The sequence below is a fragment of the Eubalaena glacialis genome, chromosome 3 (assembly GCF_028564815.1).
Source record: "Eubalaena glacialis isolate mEubGla1 chromosome 3, mEubGla1.1.hap2.+ XY, whole genome shotgun sequence".
In the NCBI taxonomy this organism is placed as follows: domain Eukaryota; kingdom Metazoa; phylum Chordata; class Mammalia; order Artiodactyla; family Balaenidae; genus Eubalaena; species Eubalaena glacialis.
In genome coordinates, this window is record NC_083718.1 from 123,426,811 (window position 1) to 123,439,732 (window position 12,922).

Sequence of the window (12,922 nt, forward strand, 5' to 3'; positions counted from 1 at the left end):
AGCAAGTATGTACTCATTAAAAAGCTTAACATAGAAAACAGCATGCCCTAAAACATATGTAACTTTGAATAAATAGTTTACAGACAAAGCTATGCATAATTTTTTACTTTTACACTGAACAAAGAGCAATGAAGCTGGTTTTAACATACAAAGCTAAATTATTTATGTTAGAAGTTAAAGCCCTTAATCACCAATGTGTATCATATTAAAAGGTTCCAACCAACCTTCTGAGCCAGCTGATTTACCCAGTGTGAGGTACAGTTGCTAAGATCAGGGCCCCTAGGGTTCCATGTTCCAGTGGAAAGCATGCAGAGATACGAGGCGGTTCCTACAACAGATGTAGAAAGCAACAGTGAAATTGAAACCATTTTTTCTGCATGCATTCGGGAAATCAGCTATGATGATCCTACTCCGTGTGTTAAATTTTGAATAAACATTAATGGAAGTAGTTGACAATAACTGATGAAAAGTAGGGTATAATGCAGACTATAAACAGTAAATATAAAGTCAGCACAGAAATATCAGACATTTACAGCAAACAAACAAAAAGCCCTTGATTTTCTTGGGACTCATCCAAAATGATACATTGCAATGAGAAAGACAGCTGTAAGGAAGCCTCACTAGAGAATCCATGGGCAAAAATCTCAGGCTTGACCTAGGTCTTTAAGAGGGAGAGGTAATTCAGTGCCTGACCTTAAATGACTTTTACAGTTTAAAAACCTTTAAGTTGTCTACATGTGCTATATTACCAAAGTAACAAAAATAACCATGAAGTTAGCTATTGTAAATATCTCTTTCCTCAAATAAAATCACTCCTGTGTAATTCAGAACCTACTTAAAATAAGTTTTAAAATGTATATATAGTATTTGACAGGAAATACCTCTCGTTCCCTTGGGACATGGTCGCTCAACCATCATTCCCCTTTGTGTCTGAGGCCACCTTATCCCCCTTGCGTCTAATGCTTCACAGAATCTCTCTGGCAGGGGAAAAATATTTGTGACAGGAGGAATTTTGGTTGTAGAAACTGCTGGAGGTGGTTTTGTCCCTTTGCTTCCTTCCTGAGATCCAGCTACAGTTGTGCTCATGGGGCCTTTCTGTGAAGTGCTTGTGGTTGATACTGTGGTTTTGAACATCTCAGCTGAAGAAGTTACTGTCACAGCTGTGGTAGGCACTATGGAAAGAAGACGAGGATGTTAATCTCAAACACACACTTGCACTCATATGTGAACGCGTGAGCACACACACACACAAAACCCCTACCCATCCAACTACCCCAACACCAACAGAATGAGAAATCAATGAGAATATCCGCAGGGTGGGAGGAAGACTAAATCTCTTCATTTATTCCAATTTATTCATATTGTTGGCTAAGCAATGGCAGTTTAGGATTTACCATAGATTTTGCTCTATGACTCTAATTGTGCTAGGCTTACTTCTCAATGAAATATTTGATAATAAATTTTATGTACAATTTCATCATATATCATGTAACAGGAAATGAAGGACAGTTTCATACAGAAAATTTCAATGTACATATCAAATACATTGTCATATCAAATACATAATTTAGAAAAATCCGTTTCTTATATAACTTCATAGGCTGAAACAATAAAATTCAAAGTATCAGCAAAAGTCTAACCATTACATATAATTAGGACAACAGAAAATTTCAAGTCACCCACTCTGCATCTTGGAGGAAAACAAATACTGTAACATCTTTCCACCCAGCAGCCATTCTTGCTTGAGAGATTTTTGAGCATGCCTGATTAGATCCAAACAGAAGATAAGCTGGGCATGCTTGTACTGTTTCAGTAAGGAAACATCTGAGGCTTCCACATTTTTACTTTTGAAAACACAGGTATGAAAAAGAAACTAGCTCTGGTCAGAGGTTACAATGTAATCTCATATCAAGATAACGGGTTCGATCAAATAATGCCTTATTTGAAAACAACCCTACATATCCTGTTGACCCTTAACAGAGAGTATAAAAGAATTTAAAAATATAAAAGTGGATTTAAAAGTAGAAATTTTAAAAGAAAACAATTTTAAGGTTATTTTGGACTTCCAACATTACTTTTAAACTGTTAAATCCACTAGGTTAAAATAATAATGGAGCTTAATGTTTCCTTCATTAATTAACACTTAATTAGTTTAAAAAAACAACAAAAATTCTGTCAGTAAAACTTTAATGGCATCATTTAAAATCTATTAGGTGATCACACTATAGTTTTATCAACATTTAGATTACTGGCTCTTAAAACCTTATAAATATGATGCCTTAAATTTAAATTGAGTAGAGCAAACTAAAAATAGCTATTTTTAAAAATAATCTTATAAAACATTAACTTACTTTATGGCTTTGCTATACATAAGAAACAAGCTAGAACATTAAAACTTCTTGGAAAACAAGTTCATATTATCACTGATAATATTAAGCTCTGGTCCATAAGTAGTTTACATAATTCTGACTCTATGACAGAGTATGCTAAGTTTATCAGAAAAAGTAATGTGCACTTGTTTCTAGTTCTTTAGTAGTGAGAAACTTCTTGTTATCAGTAAGTGCAAGACACTTTTTACACCCTTTTTTCATTCTATCACAAGAGAAACTTTTTAAGCTATGTTTTATTTCCAGGGCATCAGTTACTGGCCATATGAGAGAAGCCTGTGTACATTAGCCAAGCATCATGCCTAGCCAGCTGCTGCAGAAACCTATTCAAACCTGTTTATCTTTTTCTGGAAAGCGCTTCCCTGACATCCTGTTAAACCTCGTAATTTTCTTTTGATTACAATGCAGCCAGGCTTTCAGTGCTTTCTCAATTAACATTTGTCAAAAGCATCACAATCTTTTGCAGAAGTGTCAAGTGAATGCTGCTGAATGAAATCTAAAAGCCGGGGACGGGGTGAGGGGGGGGGATTCGGAGCAAAGAGAAAAGGGCAGAGCAAAATGGTTTAGTGCTACACCTTCTGATGTATCCTTTGACACTGTGCTAATTCGTACATATTTAATCACTGAAATACGTATTAACTATACTACAATTAGTGATCTGTTTGCTGAGCATCAGTAAAGATTCCTAACAAGTGCGTGAAAGTAGGCAATAAAATGACTTTTATTAAATGTAAAAAATTTCATGCAACATTCTATACCCTATTTGCATGTGTCATTGATAATAAATTTTCATACCTTTTTACCTTTTGTTCATCAAAAGAAGTTTAAAGGGAAGCAACACATTCTTCAAAGGTAAATCAATGAAATATTGGGGTATCATGAAAATAAACATGAACGTCAACTTTAAGTGGCAAAATGAAACCCTTTAGGAGGACAACTATAAGATTTTGCAAGGCCAAAGTTTAACAACTTCAAGCAAAGCATTTTTTTCTAATGTTGAAGCTAGAAATGAAGAGGTATTTCTAAAAGTTAATATTTCTTTCCTTAGGTGAAGACAGGACACAACAGGGCATCCATGATGATAAAAGCTTACACTTATTCAGCATTTACGTACCAGATGCTATGCTAATCACCATTCATGGGTCATCAGATCATCTTATTTAATCCTTACCACAACCCCATGAAGTAGGCACTATGATTATCTTCCTTTTACAAAAGAGAAGACTGAGCCATGGAGGAAGTTAAGCAATTTGTTCAGGTTCACTTGTCCATACTCTTAAATATTATGATCTTACTTTTCTAGGTAAAAGATTTTCAGAGACTCTGGGAAAGTATGGCACCCTACAAAGCAATTTGCCCTTATTTTGGAGCATTTGACACTGTGTTCTGCGTAAATCTTTAAAAGAAGAAAAAATGTGGGAACGTAAGATACTGAAGCAATAAAAAGTTTCATAATGAACCATATGTGGCAAAAGGCTCAAAACTCAAGAATATCCTATAAATGGTAACAGAAAACATGGCAACTCACAATAGACTTATATCATAAATCTAAACCCTACTTTACAGAGCCTGTCCCAGAGTTATCAGGTGCCATATCAAACACACAGATTTAATGACTTAACATTCTACCTACCATTTATTATTTGAGTACAGAGACCTAGAAACGGTGCCAATAATGCTAATAAACATATTTAATAGGTACCCATGAAAATTTCAACAAACACATACAGAATGGTTCAATTTACTATGACAGTATTTACTAAGAACTTGCTAATTATCACCAGCTTTTTCCTGTGTGAAAAGATTTTAAGGACAATATGGGTGGTTATTTCCCTCTTCCAAGTCCCCAAACTCACCCATTATTCACTGAATGAAGTCCAATTAGAGTGAGTCTGTAGCCTGGTAAGGCAAAACTGCAGATTTATTAAATTTACCCTTATTCGATGTCTAAAAACACTGATCATCTTTTAATTAGCATCCATTATCAGTGGGAAGATGTTTTAAGAAATATGTATTCTATGTTAAATACTTCCTAAGTAATAGACCTAACTGGCTCTCTTGATAAAAAATTTCCCTCATGTTGTTTAAGTGTCATACTTCATTATTACTCTAAGACAGATATTCAGAAACTGTCAAAACTCAAGACACAATATTTTTCAATAATGTTTGGGATATCACATCTGAAGACAGATGAAGTAAATATATAAATCAATTCAGATTAAGACATAGAAAAGAGTTAATATATGACTGAAATGGGATTTTTCTAAGCCCATTTTATAGAGAAAGAAAGTAAAAGAGGAAAAACAGACCTAGTTCAAGGAAATGGAGCAAATTAACTATGCAGACATCACAAAAAGCTAAAAATTTAAAGAAAAAAAGAAAGATGTATTTGAAAACATTATCAAGGCCAAGCAATAATATACTTGTGCTGTTAGGAATGAAAGGCTTGGATTTATAAATGGGGAAAAGTATTGAAGCTAATACAGTGTGAAACAGTCCACAATGAAAAATTATCCGTTTTACAGCACAATGTACACTTCAGTTATATACACGGTAGCAAAGCCAGTACATAAGACTTGCTGACAGTGGCTTACTGGTTTGACCTAAGTGTATGAGCCACAATAGTTCTGCAATGCCCCATCTACATGCAGTTAGATAACAGCACATATCTTAGATGAGTGAGACAGGAGTCTCTCCAAAAGCATTTGAAGATAAATTATAAAGAACACGTGAATAAGATAATACAATTCAAACATCAGCAAGAAATTTAGGTCAGATAAAACTTTTTACCACTAAGGGTTTAATAAGGGGTCAATACGAATTTTCACTTTCTGAGAATATATAAGAATGGTTAACTATTTTGGATAACACAACACAGCTGTAGGAATGCAGTTACCACATATGGCTAAGTTTCTCATTTTCGAAGCTGGTAACTGTTTTTCCCAAAAAGCACCCAAATTATCAAAGATTCTTTCATCTGAAATGGATCAAGTTATTTACCAGAACATAAGCCACATGTGGAAAATGACATTATTACTCATCTTGTACTTCATGAAGTACTCCGTGACAAGCAGGGAGGCAATGATTCCTTGTTGAGCTGCATCTGTACTCAACTTTAGGTGCTGCCTGATTATGAATTTACATTTTTAAAATTTATTTTCTTTTTTTTCTAATGGAGGGAAAGAGATTTACTGCTACCCAAGATAAATTTAACAGTTGTGAGGGTAATACAGGTTACAAAAAAGATTAACACATGTATCTCCACAGTGTCAAATTTTGTCGATTACTGACTTTTTGCCTTTTACAAACGTATAGGATAAAGGAGAAGCATAGTACTAGCGTTTAGAAAAACAACTGAGATATAGGAACCATACCAAATTGCTGGCCTCAAGAGAAAAAAGATAGGTCTGAATTTAAAAATAAAGAATACTAAGATACTATCAACAAAGATTTTTATGTCCTAACAGATTTCATTGTTGAAAGTTTAACAATGGGACATTGCTACAACTTTAACCCAACAAATTCTAGACATACATGAATTAGAGAAAAAGGGGGCTTATACTAAGTCATATGTCATTATTGCCCTTATGTTAAGAAGAAAAATCACATATTTTTGTATTCTATAACTCAAATTAGAAATTCAATTACACAAGGCTTCTGCTTTTGAGGTCCTAACCCTATGACGATATTTAGAACTTAGTAACATTATACCCTAAACTATGTGTGGGTATATGTAATTGTGTTTAAGTATGTGAATGTATACTGCTTTAACAGAAGAAAAAGATATTAATTTATGTTCCACCTTGTTGAAGAGATTGATTTAGTCACTCCAAGGAACATTCTGGCTCCTACAATTTTGAAGTAACTCAATGTGAAAATTCTAATTAACTCAGAAAATTGAAATAATTCAGATCTTTGAAACACAAATATTATTGCTCAAATAGAAAAGACATAATAAGTGCAAGCTCTATAATAATATATTAAGAGGTCATTCTTTTATCATGAGTATGAGGTAATCTTGTTTTAATGAAATATTCAAAACTTCATTTACCCTCAAAAATTGTTCACTGCAGAACTGAATTAACTTGCTAAACTAAAATATACTTCCAAAGATTTATTAAGTAATGATCCTCCATAAAGATACCTAAAGAGAACACAAATCAAAAAATGCTAGCGGATTTGTCTTCATAAATCAACACTTGGGATCATTTAATGCTTAGTCCATGTGTAACAGTTAAAGTCACAGAAATACTGACCTAAAACGGTCACAAATTTATTGGGAAATAAAAATGTGTTATTTTACACGATGATCTAGTAAGATGTTGGATGACTCCTTCTCCTACCCAGAGAGCAGAGGCCAAAACTTCAGAATACTTATGCCTGCCATTGTATATCAAGCCTAGCAATTCTCCTGGGACTTCCTAACAAAAATTTCCTTTAACCACTGGCGCCAAGAAGTTAAAAGGTCTGCGCATAGATTATAATCAATTCAGAAGTCAGGTAGAAAAAACACACAAAGCTAACAGGTTTGTAGTTGGCATTACATTTTTAGCAATGAAAATCTAAACTAACCAAGGATGCTACAATTTTTTGAAACCAATATGTAAACGAAGAAATTCAGAAAAAGAAAATGGACCAATATAAGCCTAAAATGTACACAGTATGTGACAATTTGAAATGCCACAATATTATCATTTGCCCTTGAACTACGAAAAGGGAAAGAAAATAAATAGGAAAAAAATTAAGATGTCTTAAAAATAAACTGTTCATAAAAGATATAAGCATTAGCAAGCAAACATTCTTACCTTGGGCAGGATCAGGTGGACCAAACTCCAGAGAATATCGTAAAATAAAGTTATTGTTCCACACGTAGAGTTGGTTATCTCTTGGATTGTAATCCACTGCAGCAATATACTGATACTGGTTGGGGAAGGGAACATCTACATATTCTCCTCGGTTTAATCGGGTATTGTAAATATAATCAATTGCATTCTTGCCTGTTTCACTCTCATTGTCTTGATAAACTGACCTGACCACATAAAGGACTCCACAGATCATAAAAGCATTTGATGCAGCTCGTTTGTCATACACAGTCTCCCACGTTGCTTCAAAGCGAAGAGTGTATGGATTCAGTTGGCTAATAACTATCATTCCATTGTTCTGTTCAGTGGCATAAATGACCCATAAGCCATTTTCATCAACTGCTAGGTCAATATCAGTTTTTCCTCCCCATCTATATGGTGAGGTATCATGATAGTTAGCATAGTTAATTATGGCCTCTCCACTCTTAATTCTAGTCCTCAAGTCAAATTTCACAATATTCCTCGTTCTTTCTTTGTTAAAGAAGACAGCACCATCATATACCACAAATCCAGTACCATCTACCCGATTTGGAAGTTTGTATGTTGTTGTTTGGCGACTGTTTTGGAAATCTTCTAAAGAAGCATATTCTATTAAAGTATCGGTACGATATGGAGTCCAGGGCATGAAATAAATTTTATCTGCAGCCTGAAGAGGGTCCTTGCACCAAGCACCTGCCTTTTGTTCAGCTTCATATATACATGGTGAATCCACAATTGCTTTCAAGGTCCCAGGGCACACAAAAACTAACAGTCACAGAGAAAAGACAAGAATTAAGCAAAGTTAAAAGACTATACAGGCAAACGCAAGTTTTAATGATCATAGACCAAAAGAGAAAAATTCACTCTATTAGCATTCAATTTTACCGGAAATTATACTTAATACAAGTACTACCTTTCTTTCCTCAAGTTACCATAATTGATGTACCAGCATACAAAGCGGCTGGGGTTTATTTTCACAAATACAAACCTAAGTTTAAGATCATTCATGATTGAGCTAACAATGTACATTTTTGCTATGTGTTTTTATCTTATAATTCGGTAATTTATGCTTTAAAACTCTGAGCTTTGTACATAAGGGTGAACAAAGTACTTTTAGACCAAACTTTGTACCCTCCCTTCCTTAGCCCACTTATAAGCCCCTGAAAGCAGAACACCAAAATTAAGCAAATAAAACAAACCCAATGTGAAGGCTTATTTAGAACGTCTATGGAACTCAGACTGAAAACAAAAGTGCTTCAATTGAAGGAACATAAATATTCGGAAAATGCAATTAGAAGCAGAGAAAAGTAAATACGAGGAAAGGAGTGATGAAACGACCAGGAGACCCTGTAACCACGGCATGCTATGGAGAGGGTTCTGGAAGCCAGGCAAGATGACACTTTAATAATAAAATATCCAAGGGTATCAGAAAAAGAGATAAAGAGTGAAAAGAAACAGAGAAAGGACAGCTCCCCCTCGCCGACTTCAGAAATTTTACCCTGTCACCAGATTTAGCGGTCATATAATTTCATTGTAAACAGTTGACTTCTTTATGAGGTGCACTTATGAGATCCTGCTGATTATATATTAATGTCAGGAGTGTTGTAGGGGAAGGGAAGGGAGAAGGTAACATCCATAAGGCACATAACAGGGAGCTGGGGTTCAAACTGTATACATTATTTACCTTTTTGCTCCACTTCTATTTTAAGCATCGGAAGAAAAAAAAAAGTGCAAGGAAAAAAGAAAAAAGATTAAAATAAATTGACAGTCTAAGATTGAATTCGTAATAGATGCTAAATATAGGAAGAATAAGAGCTGCACTACTTTGGATAAAGAGAAACACAACAGGAAAACCTAGCAGGAGAAAAGATACTAAAGTTACATAAAAGAACATGGATCAATCATTTTAGTAGATTAAGGAGGCAATACAAATATGTTGGCATGTTGCTTCACTTAGTGTACCTGAATAAATAATGAAACTCTTCACTAATGCATGGTGTACATACTCTTGCCTTTCCCAAGTCACTCAGCATTCTTATCAAGTTTTACTTTCAATAGGTAGGCTATAGACACAAATGCATGCATAGGTGTATCATCCCCATTTATCTTATCATGCGAACTCATTATTAAGCTGACTAAAATTAGGTTAAGCATAACAACAGGGAAATATATTTATAAACATGGCAACTCAATTTTGAAGCTCAGGTCAAAGCTAATGAATACTGATATTGTTACATTTTTCAAAGACACTTACGTAAGAAGAAATATATAATTATGCATCTCAGTATGTTTCAATTTTTTTCTATTAAATTTTCTGTTTCTAGAAAAATCTATCTTAACTATAAAGAATCTGCCTCCTTTTCAGGAATATACAAGCCTCCCCCTTTACCCCAATAGTTATTTTGAAGGGTAGGCTAAGGTAGTACCTTTCTTCCCCACTAATAATTAGGAAATTTACTTATTTACATTTATATATACTTTATATTATAAAATCCTTATTAAATTCTCTACATCACATATCTCAAACTTGTAATACAAAGTCTATTAAAAAAAAGTAAGCAAAATACATACAAGGAAAAAGCAAGCACAGTAGGCAAGGAGAAAAAGGAAGAAAGAATTATGGTTAGCTTATTATGACATTGTCTACCATCATCAATTTACACAAAAGCAAGCTAGCATGCAACAACAATCATACCAAGCATTCAAAGCAAATACCTTGATTCCATAGACCCCATAAAAGGTAAATGCTTTCATAAAACAAACCTGATTAGTAGAGTTATAGGAGAAAAAAATCCTCCCTCCAAGAAGTTTAAAGAAATGGATTATGCAGTTAGGAAGTATGCTATGTAAGATTCTCGCTGGTAAATCGTATTCTAATAATTACAAACCATAAAATACTGTTTTAGATTTTGTATGTAGGTTTTGAAGTATGTTGCCTGAATTTCATAAAGTGACCAGATTAATGTCTGTGATTCTCCCTCTTCCCTTATTAAAATGCATTAGGGTGTGCTAATACTGTATCTCCAAACTGACTACTCAAAGATACTGTAGTTGCACATTTCATTAAGATGCCTTAGCTTGATTAATTTTTTAAAATTATGATAATTCATCAAGATTAAATACTGACCTCCTGAAATACCTTAGGGAGAAACATATCACACAAATATTTTTGCCATAGGAAACCTTCCACATTAAGACACCACCTCCCCCATCTAGCTTGGTCTATTTAACCACTTTCAGGAAACATACTTGCTCTATTAATGCGTAAACCTGACTACATCCAGTAAAAAGGAAATTCAGTGTTACTGACGTGGAACAATTCTTTTTTATAAACCACTGGTCCTAAAATTACTGCTCAGTGAAGAGCAATATTATACCTGCTTACAATCAATAAAGGAAGGGCATGGTGGGAAAATGAGGATAAAATAAATCATTAGTGTTGAGTCTGCTCAGACTATCTTTATACACAGCTATATTCTTCATTTTTAGGAAAGGATGATTTTACTGAAATACATCAATTAAATGCAAAGATGGGAATAATACATTTTAAAATATGTTATGCATTTAAAACAGAACTTAAAACAAGTTCAATAAAGGATGTAGAAAATATATTTTGTTTTCTATTAATTGAAAATGGCTGGGTTTTATTATTTGATACATTACAATGACAGTGAAGTTACTGAGCAAAATATTAAATAGGGATGACTTCATTTACGATTTAACTATTATATTTATATTAAAGAAAATAAAATGGATATATATTGTATATAATTTATAATTCTAATGAAAACTGAGAAGTAACATTCAAATGTAAAAGTAAAAAAAAAATTAAATAAAACTTTTGATGATTGATGAAGTGCATAAAATATGGATATTCAAAACAAAAGACCTTACATTATGATTTTTATGACAACCCAAAGGATATATATCTGTCAAATCAGCCAAAATTCTCTCAACCGAGAAAAATATAAAAATACAATCAAATTAATGAAATTAGCATTCTTCATCACAAATATATATTGCAACTTGTCTTAAGAGACTGTATGAATTAATTCATAACAATACATTTACTATGCTATAGAACAAACATAAATACGTGACCCACTAACATCAGTGAAGGACATGGTTATGCAAGACAAGAAATCGACCCAAACAAACTAAAGCCTACATACTCTGTATCTGAAGTGACACACTATTTCATTTTGAATAATCTTATGTTTATTCATTAATAATGATTCAATCGATAGTAAAAGTTTTTTTTTCTCATAAAATAAAACATAGCTGAATTTATGGTATAACTTTAATAACTTAATGATAATTTGAGATAAGAGGGTACAAAAATCAAACCAAATCACACCTGTAGGATATGGAAATTCTGATCTGATTACTCTCCTTTATCCTACAAGATCCTTATGACTTCTTTTAAACACACATTCATTCAATTACTAATCAAATATAATATATGTGCCTGCCTATAAACATACAAAGTTAAAAAACAACAGCATTTATAATGGACTCTGTTGAGTAAATTTATTATAAAATTTTCAAAGATCATGGAAAATTTCTAAATTTTTTTTTTAAATAAGTGGAAACAGTTTGGGATGGATATGCTCCTGAAGAATTTGCTCTGGATAGAAACTGGCATAAAGCCAGGTGGTAACAGACACATAATAAATGTTATCTGACAGTGACAGTTTTTATCAACTAAGTGTAAATGGAGTATGCAAACATTACAAAGTACCAAATACTATTAAAACAAGGGAAAAGTGAAAGCTAGACTCTTAAAATAAAAACAAGTATAAGAGATGGTTATAAAGGACAGAAGCATAAAGAAACAAAAGGAGAGGATAATGGGGAAAAGAGATTGAGAAGATACACAGTCCTAAATAAGATCAGAACAATCTAAAAAGATCCTTTTCATTAATTTTAATATTAGTGAAAATCATGCAAGTTATAGTGTGTCACTACTGTACAGTATATAGGAATTATAATTACTTCTACTCTTTAGCAAGGAGTAGTTTAAAAAAGCCATAGACTTATTTCTGTCTCGTGCAAACATCTAGAAAGGTAACAGCAAATTAATTACCGGGGTTTTTTTTAAGGACAAAAACTAAAAAGAACAAATACTTCTCTGAGTATAGCTATTTGCAAGTTTATTACACAATGTACATTACTTCTGGAGAACTGAAAAAGTAAATTTTGAAAGTTAGATGTTCCAGAAGATATCCACATTTTCCTTTCTTGAACAGCGCAAGAAATAACTTAAAAGTCTGAAAATAATATTTTCTTAACACTGTTCTTGATCTATAGACTAGATTACAGGAACTGGCTCCAGAAAGACATAATTCTTGGCAGCTCTGACTGATTCCACTGTTTGGGAATGGATGCTGTATTCCTTTTCTAATTTGAGGACAGAAACCATACTAAATTCAACTGAAAGTGACTTTATGGAACAAAACTTTGGTTAGCTCAAAAGAATACAATGTTCCTCCAGTGGCACAGGAGAATGATTATGTAAGCCACCAACACTACACACAGGAGAAACGATATAAAGATCAGTGCACTCAGTAGGCTTCCAATCCTACAAATGGTATAGAAAATACTGAAAACATAAAAAGCCTCCATTTCACAGTAACACAACACAGAGCAGGGATGAAAAGATAATGTGTTTGGCCTTTAACTGATACCCCACAA

At 33.3% G+C, this 12,922-nt stretch overlaps 1 protein-coding gene across 9 annotated transcripts in view; it reads right to left on the reverse strand.

The window, feature by feature from the left end:
* The window catches only part of ADGRL2 (adhesion G protein-coupled receptor L2), a 180,063-nt gene that overhangs the window by 39,775 nt on the left and 127,366 nt on the right, over positions 1-12,922 (reverse strand). For all 9 annotated transcript variants that reach the window (XM_061183963.1, XM_061183959.1, XM_061183962.1 and 6 more), the window contains 3 exons: positions 7,193-7,993; positions 882-1,172; positions 225-328 (listed from right to left, as the gene is read on the reverse strand). In XM_061183963.1, coding sequence (XP_061039946.1) covers positions 225-328; positions 882-1,172; positions 7,193-7,993 — 1,196 coding nt within the window. The remainder of the gene's footprint in view (positions 1-224; positions 329-881; positions 1,173-7,192; positions 7,994-12,922) is intronic.